This window comes from Poecilia formosa, unplaced genomic scaffold (assembly GCF_000485575.1).
Source record: "Poecilia formosa unplaced genomic scaffold, Poecilia_formosa-5.1.2 Scaffold301, whole genome shotgun sequence".
NCBI lineage: Eukaryota > Metazoa > Chordata > Actinopteri > Cyprinodontiformes > Poeciliidae > Poecilia > Poecilia formosa.
The window spans coordinates 895,857-913,381 of NW_006800240.1; the positions used below are offsets into that span (position 1 = coordinate 895,857).

Consider the following 17,525-nt stretch of genomic DNA (forward strand, 5'->3'; position numbering starts at 1 on the left):
AGACTTCACACTGAGTTCGCTTAGCTGCTCATTTTCAGGAGAGGCTCTATTTTTACTCCTAGATTTGTGATCTTTGGTGTTTTTTTACCTGGTGCCAAAGATTAAACCTTAATATTTGAGGTAATATTGAAAAATACATTTCCAACCTTTTTCTGGCAGTCTGAATGTCCCAGTTGCAATCCTTCACTTCCACATGTGCTACTAAATCATTCGGAACAGTCATGTCGCATTTTATCCAACTTTTACGTCACTGGCATGAGACGTGTCGTAATTCTGCACCAGAAGAAGCCAGATTTGGTAAATCTGGATGTAAACAATGACTAAAGCACCTATTCTTTTTTTATTAGCTTCCTTCGCTTTGGTGTGATCTTGCGACAATCCTGTCGACTTTAAAATCAACCTAGATAGATTGATTTTGATCTGCTTAAATTAAAATCCAAATATATTTTAATAGATTTTAAGGAAGAGGAATCAATCTGTTATTGAAGCTGACACTCTGTATGGCTCTGTTAAATAAGAGTTAGCATTTATAAGATAGCATGGACCACACAACTCAGAAAATGTAGAGTTGTCCCCTAAAAACTGGAGGAACGGACCCCAGAACCCCAATTTAAAGTTTCTGATGGTTTTGTGCCCCTGGTAAGGTGCAGACCCACCACTCCAATCCCAGTCTAGACTTTCTCCAAACTAACAGTCCTCCCTTACATGCTGGAGGTTTGGACTAGGCCATTTTAAATGTGTTTCCGTTCCCGTTTTGGTGCATTAGCTCTTTTTCCAAAACGCCAAAAACCACTTTTGTTGAGAAATTGAATAAACTATTTATTTCCTTCAAGCTTGTCTAATGCAATACTTCAAAATTGTGCATCTAGATGTGACGAAAACTTGCTGAAGTCTAAAAGCACCAGTTCTTACAACCGAGGTGATCTAATTTTGATGTGGCCCCTTCAACTGAACTGAATATTGTTTACACATCATAACCCAGCCGAGTGTATTCCTGGTACGTCCATCCCTTTATGACCTCAGCGTCTTCTCCTCAGCAGAGAGCAGAGAAAATAATCAAACCGGACTGTTGGGAGGAAGCTACCAAAAGCAAAGGGCTGGCGGTTAATTTAGCCGTGATTATCTCTCTTTTTCAATCCAAAGAATTCATTATCTGATGGATTTTACAGTTCTATGCTTGAGTTTCCAAAGATTTTATGAGGTTTTAAATTAGTCATAGCTATGACTGCTAATTTAATGTTTGAGTATTAAAAATTAAAATACGCAAGGAGGGAATAATGAAAAGAAACCAAGCGAAGATCTATCATTTTTCACCTTAATGTACACTCACTGACCACTTTATTAGACAACCCTTGCTGGTACCGGGTGGGAAACCCATTTACCTTTAAAGCTGCTTTAATTCTTCATGGCGCAGATTCAGCAAAGAGTTTCTTGGAGATTTTGGACCTTATTGAGAAGACGGAGTCAAAAAGTTGCATACAGGATCGACTCATGTTCAGGAAACCTGCCTAGCAGCCGCTGAAGGCATTTCGACGTTCCAGGACCCATTTCGGCAGCAGCTCTGCTGTCAACATTTCTTGTTATATTTCTGTTTTTCTGGCTGTTTTGAGATCAGATTTTAGCTACGAAGATCAAGGTCTTGATTCTTCTCGGACAATTTTTTTTTTTTTTTTACCCCAGATAGCAGCGATTACTAAAAGTGGACCAAATCTTTTCCTTTGAGGTAGATTGTTAAAAAAATGCCATATGCTTGTGCGTTCTGAGTAATTTTCTATGCCTTTTCATTACTCCTTCGCCGGCTCTTGAGTGCACTCGAGTTTTGTCCGGGATCGAATGCTTCCTCCGAGGAAATTGACAAAAGAGAGAGGACTCATCCCCCTCCTTCAAACTGAGCCGAGTTTAATTATTAAGTTTCGCTTTCTGAGGCCCTCCTCAAAGAAAGTTTCCCCCTCAGGCCTCCTCGTCACATATCAGACTGAGCCATGCAAATGAATCCTTACACCCATCCCTTAACGATCATGTTTATCCCCACTAATGTCACAATCAATGAGCTCTCATCTGGTCATTATTAATTGAGTCAGTTCCTCGCAGATCCAATCTATAGACAGTCAATCACGGGTCAGGTCTAACGAGATGTTATTGTCAGAGATGTATATGAATGTCTTCAGGTGCCACCCATGCTCTTGGATGTCTGGTTGTTGAATAATGCTGCTAATAGGCCTATAGATCAACAAGTAATCAGAGGAAGCCAGGAAAGGGGTTAATAGAGCAGAGAAATAGGAATTAATGGTTGCTGCGTTCCCACTCTGGGGAAGTTTGAGAAAACTCCAAACGATTTCCTGCCGAAAGACTTTGTCTTGACGTGATAACACAAAAACAGTCATCCATCCAATTGATCTTTGTTGCTTTAATGTCTAAATTTGCAAGCTGGGCTGTTAGAAGTAAATCACTCAGAAAATTAGGACACCCCATTAAATATGCTGTCATTTCAAATAAATGTTCACATTTTGATGTCTAATCTTAACTTGTTTTCTTTACTGAATTAAATATACAGCTCTAAAATAATAAGAGACCTGATTTTACATGTTATGGGTATACTTTAGAGTAAAATGAACATTGTTCTTTTATTCTATGAACTACAGGGAACATGTCTCTGAAATTCCAAGCAAAAATTTAGTATTTATTTGCAGAAAAATAACGGAAAGACTCAGCACTTTCAGACCTCAAATAATGCAAAGAAACAAGTTCATATTAATTTAATTTATCGTTTAAAAACTATACTAATGTTTTAACTCAGGAAGAGTTTGGAAATCACTATTTGGTGGAATAACCAGGAGGTTTCAATGGGGTTCAGTGCAGTGGGAGAAAAGTTAGGACACCCTAGACTTGAATAAACAAGGTGATACTTTCAGTTGTGAACATTTGAATTTCATTTCAATATTACAAAAATATCTAAAGAACTTAACTTCCAATTATATGCAAAATATTGTCTGGATATCTTACATTTTCTAAAAAAAAATGCAGTTTTGGAAGCCAGAATAACTCAACATGCTATTCCGATACTTTTTAATGTTCAACATGGCGTCTTCACCATGTTTATATGACTAAATGCATTCAGCTGCTGGATTGTGGTAAACAGATTAGCATATTTTCTAAACTTCAATAAGCTAACGATCATTGACTATAATTGTAAAATTCACTCCTCCTCCTTTTTGCTGATTGGTCCAGTTGAAATTCATCCTGAGAAATCAAGATCAATGAGAGAAACCCCAAACGGCACTGAAGGGAAATGAGAATCAACTGCGTAGGAAGGAAATGACCAGGCTAGATCTTACATTACAAACAAGAAAAATGTTTTTTCTGGACCAGCTTATGTAGCTGTCAAACATTAAAAGTAAATAAATTTCCTCTTTTTTTCCATTCTGATACGATTTTTAAGTTTAAGCAAGTCTTCACTGTTATCTACATAAAGTGTTCTGTGAACACATATTCTAACCACAGCAAAAGGAAGTCAATATATATGAGTAACAACTGAGAACAATGGTTGTTGACAACAATGTTTAAAATATGAAGACAAAATAAAACCTGAATTGTGAAAAAGGCCAAACTCTTTGTGTCAAGTTGGAAACAAGGTTTTTCAGCAATATTAGCAGAATAGAAAGAAATTAAAGAGAAGACGGCAACAATGATGGTTATTATTGCTCTGTCATGAATTCAAGTAAATTACAGCTGTCGGAAGACAAGCTAAATTACATTGTGAACCAAAATTGAAAATTGACAGCCAAATAAATTTGACAGCAGCGGAAAATGTTCCATTTATCTCTCTTTGAAATCAACAAACAGCCGTCAGGCGGCATTAGTTTGCCAGATTGAGTTTCCTCCATTGCTGCCTTGAGTCCAAAATGTAGATGTGATTAAAAACGTCAAGCAGGGAAGCATTCAGGCTGTTTCTAGCAGACTGACCTCCAGCCAGAGAGCATGAAATAAGAAACGGTGCTGCAGCACGGTCAGTGCTAAAAAAAATATTACCACAGACGCATCGGAGTGGAGACAACCACTCCCCCTGTTGAGGGATTTAATATAGAAACATGTTAGACATAACCGGGTAGAACTGCTGAGGAAAATAAGTTATGAGGCAAGAGCTATAATATTTTCTACTTTTTTATATATCGAAACATTATTTTTTTCAGTTTTGAGCCTCATTTTTGTAGAGATTTATTACACAAAGATTGATTTAATTTAGGTGTTTATTTCAAAGGATCCATGATTAGTTGTAACAAACTTTATGTGAGAAATATTCATTTTAGATGTAAAAACAACAAAGTGATAATACTGTAGGTTGTTTAGTTTTTGTTTACTCTCCATCAGCATTTAACAGAGCTTCCAGCGCTGTTGCCGATGTTCTCCGCAGCGTTTTTTGCTCCAGCGGCAGCACGGTTCATGCGCTTTGTGGATAAAAACTTTTTTAGCTCATTAAGGTAATGATCACCTGTTAGAGCCTCTGTCAGTTTTGCTCGTACAACTGACTCAAAGTCTTCTGGAGAGAAATGTTGAGAGCACAAATGTAGATCCTTCGGAAGTTGTGTTCGGTTCCGACTCTCTCCGACTGCGCTCTTCTTTTTTGTTTTTTCCATGTGGGAAGCGATCCAGATTCACCTCACTGTTTCTTTGTTGTTGTTTTTTAAATTTCAGCCAACAGTGACACAGTGTGGCATTATCTAAAATTACACCGTCAAACACAGTCTGATGAACAACAGCTCGGGTAAAGTTAGCCTTCCTGTGTTTACCCTGTAGATTCCAGTACCGTTATGCATCATCAACCCATCAGTGAAAGATATAACAGATGTACATTTTTTTAAAGTAATTATGAGTTTTGATGTATCGCAAACAGCAATTTTTTTAGTTAATAGGAAAATTGCAACATATTTAGGTTCTAAAATTTTGCTACATGACAAAACTTATCAAGAACATTTTTGGAGAATTTTTTTAGGTTTATTTTTTAACTTAAATCTGCAGCAGACTGATGATAACTGAGTAAAGTATTTGCTCAGTGTTTCTTTTCGACTTTGGAAAACGGGACTGCTTGAGGTGTTGTTTACGGTCGCTGAATCTGCAGCTTCTGCAGCCAAATTAGCTCAAATCAACCTTCAAAAGGGTAAAACAGAAAACAGCCGCCTGTGGCATTGAAAAAAGAAATTGATCTGGTCTTGAAGTCGCAAATCCCACGTCGCTCTGTTTCGTGGAAAAGCAAAGAGTTTTAATTAGAGCTCCCTTTGTCACCAGGTTCAGTCTCTTTGTGCCTGGGATCGCTGCCAGGCTCTGTTGTCTGAAGCTTCGGCTGTGAGTCGAGAACAAAGCCACAGATGTGAGAGTCATCTGGGTTCAGGTTTCCACTGTGGGTGCAGAAGCAATCAGGTTCTGTACCGAGGAACAAGACATGCACTGGGTCAACTATTCGCTTTTTTTAATTGCTCACAGTTGTGTTCATTTTTATAATAATTTTGAATATTGTTCAGCATTCATATTTTGCACATTTTTGTACTTCCATTTGGCTTACAAAAAACAATAATTGGCAATAAGTTAAAGTTTTTTGAGCAGTTTCAAAAACCTTCTTAATGTAATATCACATATCAGCAGTACCTGCTGATTTGTGATATTACCTAGCAACCACACAGGAGCTCCGTCCGTTGCCTAGCAACCCAATCTGCATTACTAAGCATTTTGTTGTTGACTTATCATCCAGAAAACACTGCCTGCTTTCTTGTTGGCTGTGCAGAAGGCTCCACTTCTGCTTTTCAAAGATGTATAGTTGTATAATTGCACATGAATTTGCAGCCATTTTCATGTACGAGTGTAAACATTGAGTTGGGGGTGCGTGGCCAGCAGGAGATTATTTTGATTTAAAGTGACAGCTCATTCTTGAGGTAGCTCACAATAGACTGAAATCTCAACAAAATGTAAGGAACATGTTTTTTTTATAGCCCATAGAGCTATCCTGACCTGTTCAAAGAATTATAGTAGGTCACCTTTAACAATGTTTTCTCAATTTTGGGTCATTATTTATTGCTTTTCTTGTTTGTTTTTATCCTTTCTTGTTTCATTTCTGCATATTTCACAGATTGATTTGAAATCTTCTTCTCATTTTCCTCTGATTTTTGAACGCTTCATTTTGTCGTTTTGTGATCATTTTGGATCTCTTGTTGATGATCCATCATCGTATTGCAGAATTTTATACCTTTTTTTTGCTATTTTTCTTGATTCCTGTTGTTGCTTTCCTTCCCAGCTCCAAATGTCAACCGTACCCTTGCGATCCTGACATTGTGCCGTGGGAGCGCTCCTGTTTCACTGTATTTCAGGCTTTTAACCTTAAAGCCTCTCTGCCTCTGTTTAAGTTCAAAAGCAACGTTCAGGGTTAATTAATTTGAACTTCTAAAGGGGGGAATCCACTGCTGGTTGCATATTAAAACCTGTCTGTAAGAGCTTTCTCCTTGGGTTACCGTGGCCTCTGCTGCACATATTTTGACCTCTGTAATTTTTGTTTTGTGCGTTAATAACGGCTATAAAGCTGTTTTGTGGACCTTGAAATTGTTTACAGTGAGCCCTCTGGGTTTTGCTTTCAGTTGGACAGCGTCCAAAAGGAGATATCGCCTCCTCCTGTCTTGTTGAGGGATCAAACACAACATTCATCCCCTTTTTGAATATGTTGCTCAATTTTGCTCGCACCAACAACTTTGTTTATCAGGATTTAAGGCGGATAGTAGAAAGTTCTGCAATTATTTTTGGATTATTTTTGCTAATTCTCCTTCTTTGACTGAGAAACTACTGAATGCACCAGAAAATGTTTCTCCAGCTAATTAATTTTAGTAGTATTTATATAAAATTAAATGTACAATGGACCCTGAGTGTTACAAGTGTGACCAAATATACTTTAATATGCATTGATGCACTCAATAGAAGTTGTTTTAGCATTAGCACAGACGCTAATAACAACCAAGCTGCATTTTATTTATAAAACTTTAGAAAAAATCTGTGAAAACACAAATTTTCCCCAAATAAACTGAGTTACGTTTCACTGTTATTGAACTGGATTTTAATCCAGTTCAATCCAGATTATTCCAGTCTGATTAGGTTTAGGAAAGACAGAAAGACATAAAATTACTCAAATGGAAATTATGAAATAAATGCTACTTTTGAAAAAACTCATGTTTTCTGTAAAAAAAAAAAAGAAGGGTTTCTTTATTTTCCAGCCATATCAAAACAAAAACAAAACAAAATTGTGATGGAAACATTTCTTTCACATTACGAGTTACTACTGGCAGAAACTACAAAGAAGACGACAACAGGAAGTTGTAGGAAGATAATGTTTTATATATATATATATATATATATATATATATATATATATATATATATAAAATTTGTGTCATTCTAACATGTTGGAATTCAGCTTTTTTTCTGTAAAATGGCCGACTACAATTTCCAATCAGCAATTTCCCGGTGTGCGTAGCTGCCTGAATAAGACTCCTCTGATTGGCTGAATCATGATTATTAGCTGTTTACATCCACTGCTGCTTCATTTCTTATTTAATGGAAACACCACAACATATGCGTATATTTGTAATTTAAACGCAGCTACTGAGTCGAATACTTTCCATAAAAAGAGAAAACAAAGAGGCAGCACAAAGTTAACGACAGACAAAATAGCAAACAGAGAGAGTATTAGTGGAAAATGGAGCGAGTAAAGCTGGCTGCTGTCCTCCAGCAGCAAACAGAGAGAAGCTAAGCCTCTCTGACTGGAAGCTTTATCTGAACAGGTAGGTTGAGTCTATCTCCAATCACTGATTACTCCCAGCCTCGCTGACCTCCAGCCGTCCTCGCTGCTTCTTTTCACTTTGCTCAACCCCAGGATCACTTAAGGCCCCGGCTCTATTCATTCCTGCCCCATGGGAGCTGCCCTGCACTGTCCTACCCTGATGTATTTATTTTATTAATTCAATCCATCGCTGGCTTTCTCCGAGCCCGCCATGTTTTTTTTGTTTTTTCCCCTGCCTGAAAAAGTGGAGTTTCTGCCCCACCTGAACCAGTTATTGGCTGCAAGCTGTGAAACGAGAGGCGCCCGAAGGATTCAGGCTGAAACATCAGCATGTTAATGATGCTCAGTGGAGCAGTGGAGTTGGGAAATGTGCACTACATCTCCCCTGCAGAGATGCAGGCGGCTGCCACATAAAGCTGAATGAAGATGCGAGGCCGGAGGGCGCGCAGACGTTCTGTCGTTTGAGAAACCCAGAGGTTTTAGTGGGTTTTAAAACAAATCAAAAGACCTAAATCGCCACGACAAAAAGATTTTTGGATTGCCGCAGATCTCCTTTTCCTTATTTATTCAAGTCTTTGAAACTTTAATCCTAAATAGCGGAAACTTTGTAAGGCAGAAATCGATTTGTTTTGGAGGAGATTTTGTGGGATTCACACTAATATTCAAGATTATTCCAGGCTCCACTGAGAATCGAGGATTAGTTTGGGAACTCTCCAGCTCGCTTCGAAAGAATTCATTGACCTTCGAGTCATTCTGAGAAAGTTTCTACTTTCTTTTTTCCCTCCCTTACGTTGCAGTTGTCTCTATTTGTGTGAAATGTATGGATGTATAGCTGGAGCTGTGACCTTCAGCCTCCACTCTGCAGGAACCTGACCAGAAGGATCGTCCTTCAGCAGCAGAGACTCCAACACCTAACTAACTTCTCGCTTTTCCTTCTCGTAAGAAAAACACAGAAACTTGTTCACATGCAGTACTTTACAGACTACAGTTTGAGAAGAGGTGTCCAAAGCGCGGCATGGGGGCCATTTGTGGCCCCTGGACTGATTCTGTGCGGCCCCCAGCTGCAATTGAAAACTGAAGCAAATTTGGCGAGAAAACATTGAAATTTTGAGATTGTCAGAAATTTTCCAGGAAAAAAAGATGGAAGTTTCTGAGTTTGAAAGGTTGAGAATTTGCTTGAAAAAAATCTAACACTTTTAGATTCCTAAGATTGTAATAAGATTTTAAGTTAGAAATTTTCTACTAAACTCTACATTTCAAGTGTCAAATTTTCTCCTGAGTTTTTGGCAGAAATTGCCTCGCTGTAAAAAATCTCCTTCAAGCTTTGGATCTACCTCATTTGTTTGGTTTTAGGTTGGGGGTTTATTGCATCGTGACTTCTTTAGCCAATGTGATGAAGATGGAAGTGGTCTTCAGTTTGACCCTGTGGATGAAGGTTCGAGCCAGACGCCTTCAGACTGACTCAGCTAACAGGTGTGTGTGGTCGTGTGTCCCCTGCCTTAGCAGAATCCCTGTTCAGCGGCCTGGGGCTTGGCGCGGTGGTGGGCCTCGGCCTCGGAGCGCTGCTGCTGCTCCTGGTGCTGGTGGACGTCAGCTGCTTCTTCCTGCGCCACTGCGGCCTGCTCATGTGCATCACCCGCACGCTGTGCAGCAAGAAGACGGCCACCAGCGGCAAGGGCAAAGAGATGGAGGAGGGCAAGGCGGCCTACCTGTGAGTATCCACCTCCTGCTCCTTCAGATCTTGGATCAACTGTTTGGATTTTTGATGTTTGCAAGTCGCCAGGTCCTTCATGCTTGGAACATCTGCTGTGGGTGTATCAACAACCTTAGAGACCGGAAGGGATGAATGAAAATCTGTAGAAACTGTTTCCTACTTTGGGCTGAAGAGAGAGAAAAACAATCAGCCCTCAGTTTAGTCGAATGTCACAAATTGCCTTTCATGTCACTCCTTTATTTGCTACAAATGAGCAAAGGAGACTTCTTTTTACCGTTTACTGTAGGTACACCTACAACAGCCGCCCCACCACCCTTTCAACCACAGTATGTCTCTGATTATGTCTTTCTCACTAACGTCTGTGCCTCCATCCACTGTGCTGTGAGTCCTCTCCTCTCCTCTGCATGCTGTGGCGTTCCAGTCGCCTGTGTTGTTGTTGCTGCTGCTGCATGAGCTGCTTCTGTGCTTTGCTTCTCCTCAGCGTAGAAGTTCACGACTCAGGATGAAACGAGGCCTCGGTTCGCCTCCGCAGAGCCGCTCTTTGTTTTTTTTTTATGCTGTCGGTGTGAAGGGGAGAAGAAGGAGCAGGGAGGGGGGCCTTGACTTTCGCTGAGTCACTAAGTGACTGGCTGCTCAGGCTGCATGCAGAGTGTGTGTCTGTGTGGACAGCAGAGCGATGCAAAACACTCCATACAAGCAAACACTGCAGATAGATACGGAGCAACATGAAATACTGTTGTTTTTGTACCCATATCATTACAAAATGTTGACATTCTTGTTCCTGCATTATAGTATTTCTGCATAATCTGACATTCAGGCTATTGGATGGATGGAGATTTAATAAAATCAGAAACAATCTTAAACTGAAATGTCTAATCAGAGGATGCAACATTGGAAAACATCGTCATCATCATCTCAGATCTCTACAGGAAGCTGTTAGCTTAGCTTCCTCCTTGTTCCACCGCCAGGATTGTTTTGATCCCATCTCTCAGGGTTCCTCCATGTTTTCTATCGTTTCAAAATTAATAACTGTAAAATCCTGGAATAAATAGCAAACAGGTGTAGACTGGTTAAATATTAAACCGATGGATGGATAACCATTGTGTGCTTAAATAATATTTTATCACTCAAATTAAAGCAGTTTTTATTTGAGTGATAACATTATTAGAATTTTTTCTCAGAATTTAGTAGAATTATTCTGACTTTAATATTTTGAGATTGTAAAAAAATTGTAAAAAAAATAAAATAAAAATAAAAATCTGAATTCTAGGAAAAATTCAAAATTCTGAGAAAAGTCAAAATTCTAAATCTTTTTTTTTAGAATTTAGATTTTTTTTTCTTTCTCAGAATTGACTGGAGTTATTCAGACTTTAATATTTGAGATCAGATTCTGGGGGGGGAAAAATGTCAAAAATCTGAGAGAGAAAAAGTTTAAATTCTGTGGGAAAAAAAGTCAAAATTCTACCATTTATTTTAGAATTTTGATTTTTTTATTTTCTCAGAATTGACTGAAGTTACTCTGACTTAAATCTTCTAAGATCACAAGTAATAATTCTGGGGGTAAATAAAAATCTAAATTCTGAGAATAAAGTCACAATTCTGACCTTTTTCTCAATACTTTCACTTTATATCTCGGAAGATTAAAACCAGAATTTTCTTCTTTTTTTTCCAGTGGCAGTAATCTTCTCCCATAGTTTTAATTTTGCCAAATTACATCAATGTGAATTGATGTTCAGTATTATTAAACTCTAGGAAGTGCTCACTGAGTGCAGAAACGGCTACTTATTCATATTTTAACGGTTTATTGACGAGTTTTACAGATCATTTTAGAGGACATTCAAAATCTTCTAAGTGAGTTTAGTCAAAACAAAAGACAAATCCTACAACCGCTAAAAACTGACGCTACGTAATAAAAATGTGTTCATTTAAAAGACTGAAATCACAAGATTTGCAGCAGTGAGGAGGAAATGCTGTCAATAAGTAGCGTAGCTTCCCAAGCTGCAATGTAAACAAAAATCTTTATAGTAATAATCAGAGAGTATCGTCGTGTGAATTAGATCATCCTTCTGGCTTTGACAGAGAGGTCGCTGTGATAGTTTCCCTTTAATCCTGTGAAAGTAGAAACTCCCACATGTTTTAATCTGCATTTGCTAGAAACCAACTGCTTCCTGAAGTAATTAGCGCAGCAGGAACAAAGTGGATCCCGTCTCCATCTGGGATTAAAAGAGCATTGAAAAAGTGATGCAACCATTTTTAAACCACAATATTTCTTTGTAGAAAACTTGTTAAATATTAAACTTCAACATGAATCCTGAAGCAGTTTGTTGTTAAATCTATAACAATTTGTTGAGGAGGAAGGTATTTATGGAAGCAGTGCTCAGGTAAAAAGCAGTCAGTCAAGTTTATTTAGGGTCAAAGGCTGTAACAGAGATTTCACATTAGAGCGTAAGCTCTGACTTCCAGGGTCAAAAACTCGTCTTTTACACTCAAGGACAGGAGAAGACAAACAGTGAAAGCTGGTTTCTCAGCAGACAGATCTGACTTTTATTTATCTGCTCTTGCAGCTGCAGAAAGCAGAATAACCTTTACTGCACACAGAGCTCATTAGCATCATTAAAATATTTTTAAAATGTCCATTACATATTTCAAAATGTGTATAAACGAAAAAAAAAGCGATAACTTGTTAGCATAGCCACTAATGGTGGCGGATAAACAGCTTTCCTGTAACCGTAAGTTGTTTATCCACCATTAGCACATTTAGTATCACATACAAGAGGTTGATTGACTGCGTTAAGCCCCTCCTCCTGGCTCTGATTGGCTGTTTTTGTGCATTTCTTCAGATGATAGTAGTAGCTCACTGAGGAAATGAAAAAGATCGATCTTTTCACAGATTATCTGTCTCATATTAAACATGGTGACAATTTTAACAAATATGTAAAAAAAAACATATTTTATTTTCAAAAGTGACATACCTTAAAATGTTTAAACATTTGGTAATTTTGAAATCAAATAAATATATTAAAAAATGAACTGTACCACAAACTGTGTATTTAAACTTCTGTTCTATAACTTAGATTTCAAACTTTACTGATAAAAAAAACATAAATTTTTTAGAACTAACAAGTTTCAGCTTTAAAATAGTTTAAAAAGTTCAGTTATTTGAAAGCAAAATTTAAAAAAAATAAAAAAATACTTTACTGCAATCTGTGTGCGTAAAGAGTTACTACTCAAACTTTTGTGGTATGACTTAAATATTTCACAATTTCTTGATACAACGTATTTTTCATAGAAGTTACACACTGAAGTTTTAAAAAAATCTGGTTATTTGAAATTAAAATTAAAAAAAAGTTTTAAAAATTTTTTCCTCAAACTGTGTGAATAAACAGTTACAACTTCAACTTCTGTTTTATAGCTTTTAGATTTCACACTTCACTGATAAAATACATGTATTATTCTAAAAGTTATACTGCAACTTTTTTTAAAAATTGCTTTAAATTTCTATTTGAAAGCAAAAGAAATTGAACCGTACCACAAACTGTAGAGTTATAAAATATAAACTTCTGTGGTATAAATTTATTTCAAACTTTACTGACAAAAAACATATTTTTTTTTACTAAAAGTTACGTGCTGCAGCTTTAAAATATTTAGAAAGTCTTGTAACTTTGAAACTACAAACTGCGCATAAAGAGTTACAACTCCAACTTTCATATCTCACACCTCTCTGAAATGCATCTCGTGTTGATTTACATGCAAGCAGGAGGAACCAGGATGTGAGGAAACTCCCCATCTGAGGTCCAATCTGGGTTTGCATGAAGCTAATGAGACATGAAATTGGCTCCACTCTGCAGCCACTCCAGCATCCACCAATCAGGCGAGGGGAAGCCCCCCGCTGCCCGCGGCAACATTTGGGCTTATTAGGTTCAGCGGGTCACTGTTTTACATTCACGATCCGGTTGGCCGGGAAACTCCCCCGCAGTTCAGTAAATGCCCCAGATGTAAAAAATCAACCATTTGCTGCTTGTATAAATACAAATTTCTATTAATGAAGAGTTGGAGTGTCGAAGCTCGCCCCGGTGGTGAACTCTGCTTGGTTCTTCAGTTGATCTAAAATAACTTTTTCCCCAAAGAACTGGCCAGATATTAAAGTGATTCATCAGCCTGACTGTGTTTCCAGATACAGTCGTGTTTCTAAAGCGATCAGGGATTGATTTTCTCTAATCAGAGCGATGGATCAAGTGGAAATGAATCCTCTAAATCTGAATGACTGGAGTTAAAATTCAACATCTGAAATGTTCCTGATGGAGTTTGAGGCTTTATGTCTCAGATCTGGAGAATCTGAAAGTGTCTCCATCACACTTCCTCTCTTCCTCTTGTTCTTTCCATCCTTCTTCCATATTTCATCCTTTCCTTCCTTCCTACTTTAAGCCCTTTTTTCTCTTCTTGTGTCCTTCATTTCTTCTCACTTCTTCCTTTTGTACATTTCCTCGTGGCCTTATTCACCTCATCATGGCTTTTCCTCCTTCTACTTCTTTCTTTTTGTTTCTTCCTTTCTTTGCTTTTTTTCTTTCTTTCTTGCTCTTGTCATTTTTCTGTTCCTTCACTTTTTCTTTTCTTCTTTCCTTGTTTCTTACTTTGATTCTTTCTTTTGTTTTTCTTATTTAACCTTCTTTCATTTTTATCTCGTTCCTTTTTTCTTTATTTCCTTTCTTCCATCTTTTCTTCTTTTTCTTTCTTATCTCATTTTTCCCTTATTTCTTTTTTCTTATTGTTTTTGTTCATTTTCTTTTCTTTTTTCTGTATTTCTTCCTTTTTGTTCCTTTTAAATTGAACTTAATGGTTGAAGTAAAAACAAAAACAGATTTTTCTTAGTTTTTCATCCATTTTTTGGATGAAAACCAAAAACTGAACATAATTTTTTCATCTTATTATTACACAAAACATATTATTATTATCAACTTTTCTTCTATAAATTCACATAAACTCAAATACGTTCAGAAGTTTACATTCAGTTTATCAGGACTTAATAAAATCACCTTTAAACTGTTTGATCGATCATCCCTCATTATGCTCTTATCTGATTGCTCCATCCGTCTTGTGACTGTGAAGTAAAACTTTCCCACATCATGACACTGCCACCACCATACCACTGGAAAAATGGTGCCACGTTTTTCCAACATGGTGATTTTAGTTTCTACTTCAGTTTCCTCGTCAGAGTTTTGCATCTGCAAACTGTAATGCCTCACATTTTAGTGTCGTCTTCCTTCCTTTCCAGCTCTTGTCGGTATTTTTATTATTTTTTAAACTTCAGATAGTGACACTTAAATTTCGTATGGCAACTTTTTCTGGTTTTTGTTTGTAAAAACAGAAATGAAGCACACAACAGTAAAGAAATGAATTACACCAAGTGTTTTATTCTTGTTCATTTTGCTCAAATATTCCAAATTATTTCTAACAAATTTTGTTTTGTTTATTTTTCACATTTATTTCAGTGTTTGAAAAATAAGTTTCACTTTCAAATGACTGTAAATTTTATGGGGGGGTTTTCTTACACTTTGTAAATATTCGCTACGATCTGAGCCCATTCTTGGATGGTTGACTTTCCTCTACCATAATTTTTTATTTTTTTTTAGTTTTTATTTATTGACTGAACTTTAACATAATTGTTTTTTTTTCATCTTTTATTTATTTTTAACTTGTCTCCTATTCTCTAGAATAAGTTACTTTTCCAGATTTAATCGGTTCTTAAAACTTATTTTTATTCGTTTGCATTTATTTATAGCTTTTCTGTTGTGATATTTTATTTATTTATTTCTATTATTTTATGTTTTTTGTACAGCACAAGCTTCCCTGTGTACTACTTATGCCTGTCACAATTAATCAATAAATCAATTAACCACATGATAAATTAAAACTCATTTTTACGGTTTATTGTTTTTCTTTCTTTTTCTACCAAAAACTGGATGATAAAAGTCTTCAGTTTGGTGTTTTTGTCTCGACCAGCCAGTTTTTGGGAGACTAAATAATCCATTTTATTTGTTTTGGTTGTTTATTTTGAATATTTCAAATATCTTCTAGTTTCAGTGTTAAAATATTAATTAAATTCATCTTTAAGAATCTGTTCTTGTATTATTAGCTCAAAACGATAATATTACAGTTTATCACGATAATAACTGGGACAATTTATCATTTAGAAAAATATATTGCGACCTTTCCTTCCTCATTTCCTTCTTGTGTTTTTCTTTCCCATCTTGTGTCCTTATTCCCTTCATTCCATCCTTCCTTATTTGCATCCTGTCGTTCAGACTCATTTTGAAGCAGGAATATTTACAATCTCTGTTGGTTTTTCTTAAATAAAGCAACTCATTCATGCATTTAAAGAATAATCTAAATTATTCCTGGGCTTTAAATGAAAAACACTCTGTTTTATGTGCACATTTAGTGTTTGCGCTCCATCCTGAATCCTTAAATTTCTGGTTTTGAGCGGTGAAAAGCTGTGAACCTCTCCTTTCCTCCTGTCGCTCCGCCTCTTTTTTTCCTGCAGGAAGCTGCCGCTGAAGGAAGAAAATGGCAAAGAGTCTCTCAAGCCGGATACGATTGAAATCAAAGTGCACAGCGACAACAGCATCCACATAAAGCCGGACGACAGCAAGGCGTAAAAATAAAAATATATATATATAACGTAATGGTAAAGAAGAACGGGGTCGGCTCCCCTCGCCACCAAAAGAACATTCGGATCACGAGACCAACGACCTGGAAAAGTGAAAATAGTGGAGTAAAATACTATATCTGTTTATATTAATGCCCGAATGAAAGGCACGTGTAAATAAAATTAAAAGAGGAAACGTGAAGGAAACTTTTTGACATCCAGAAGGCATTTTGTTCAGTAGGAGCCTCTTAAATGATTGTATTTTTTATTTTATTTTTTGTCTCTTTTAATGAAACTCAGAATTTCCTTTTCGTTGTTTTTTTATCGCGGTTTGGGATGGTGAAACAGCCGCCATCTTTGTTTCTAATTTTCTGTGTTTTCATGCTTTGGAGACGTATAAACAAATCAAATAATGTTTCTAAACACTAAAAAAAAGTGTTTTTGATCTGAAAGTGACCCAAAGCGTGGAAACACTCATTTTTACCCCAAATCTGGCTTTTATTTTGAAAAGAAAGAAACCCCTTTTCTGTTTCACACTCTCTCTGATGTCGTTGTGTGTTGTACATAGGTGAAAAAAAACGGATATTTTACAGAGCTTTTATGTAAATATATTAAAAAAGGATGTCTTTTTTTCCACAGTGCAGAAGGCTTGGCTTTTGTTTTACTTCCTCTCCCCGTTGCGTTCAGGTTCTGGTGTAATATTGCTTTTTCCGCTCATTTGCTTCCCCTTGAGGGAAACCCGAACCCCGAGGCGATTCCACGGCAGTAATTATGGCATTAATGTGCCTTTTCTTTTTTCGCTCCCTTTCGTGCAGTTCGCTCCATGAAATCAGCTTCTGATTTGCTGCTTTTTGCGCCGGAGAAAGTGGATGTTTATGGTGATGCTGCGGCGGCCGGCCGCTCTGGACTCAGATGTGGAACACGGTTCCGACAGAAAATAAGAAAATGGAAAACGCGTTTGTATTTTCAGACTTCCTGTCCTAAAAGTTGGTCTTCTTTCTTTGTTTTCTTCTTTTTTCTCTTTTGCTAATTTCCTGATTCCTTCAGTCGCCCACTCCCTTTACTTCCTTGTCTCCTAACTTGTGTCCCTCCTTTACTTGTGTCCTTTTTTCCTCCCTCTGTTCCTCTTTTCTTTATTTCTTTCTTTCCCTCTTTCTTTCTTTCCTTTTTACTTGTGTCCTTTCCTTTTTCCTTTCTTGTATCCTAACTATCTCCCTTATTTGTTTTCTACCTCACCCATCCTTCCTTCTTTCTTTCCTTTTTACTTGTGTCCTTTCCTTTTTCCTTTCTTGTATCCTAACTATCTCCCTTATTTGTTTTCTACCTCACCCATCCTTCCTTCTTTCTTTCCT

At 37.1% G+C, this 17,525-nt stretch overlaps 1 protein-coding gene across 3 annotated transcripts in view; it reads left to right on the forward strand.

Annotated features, from left to right (window-relative positions):
- LOC103152127 (neural cell adhesion molecule 2) overlaps window positions 1–16,743 on the forward strand; it is a 296,231-nt gene extending 279,488 nt beyond the window's left edge. The window contains exons 16-18 of one of the 3 annotated variants that reach the window (XM_016660909.1): window positions 9,317–9,524; window positions 9,814–9,853; window positions 16,069–16,743. In XM_016660909.1, the coding sequence (XP_016516395.1) occupies window positions 9,317–9,524; window positions 9,814–9,853; window positions 16,069–16,125 (305 nt within the window). In that variant the 3' untranslated portion in view covers window positions 16,126–16,743. The remainder of the gene's footprint in view (window positions 1–9,316; window positions 9,525–9,813; window positions 9,854–16,068) is intronic. The other 2 variants (XM_016660908.1, XM_007572476.2) reach the window with 2 other exon arrangements.
- Window positions 16,744–17,525: the final 782 nt, after the last annotated feature.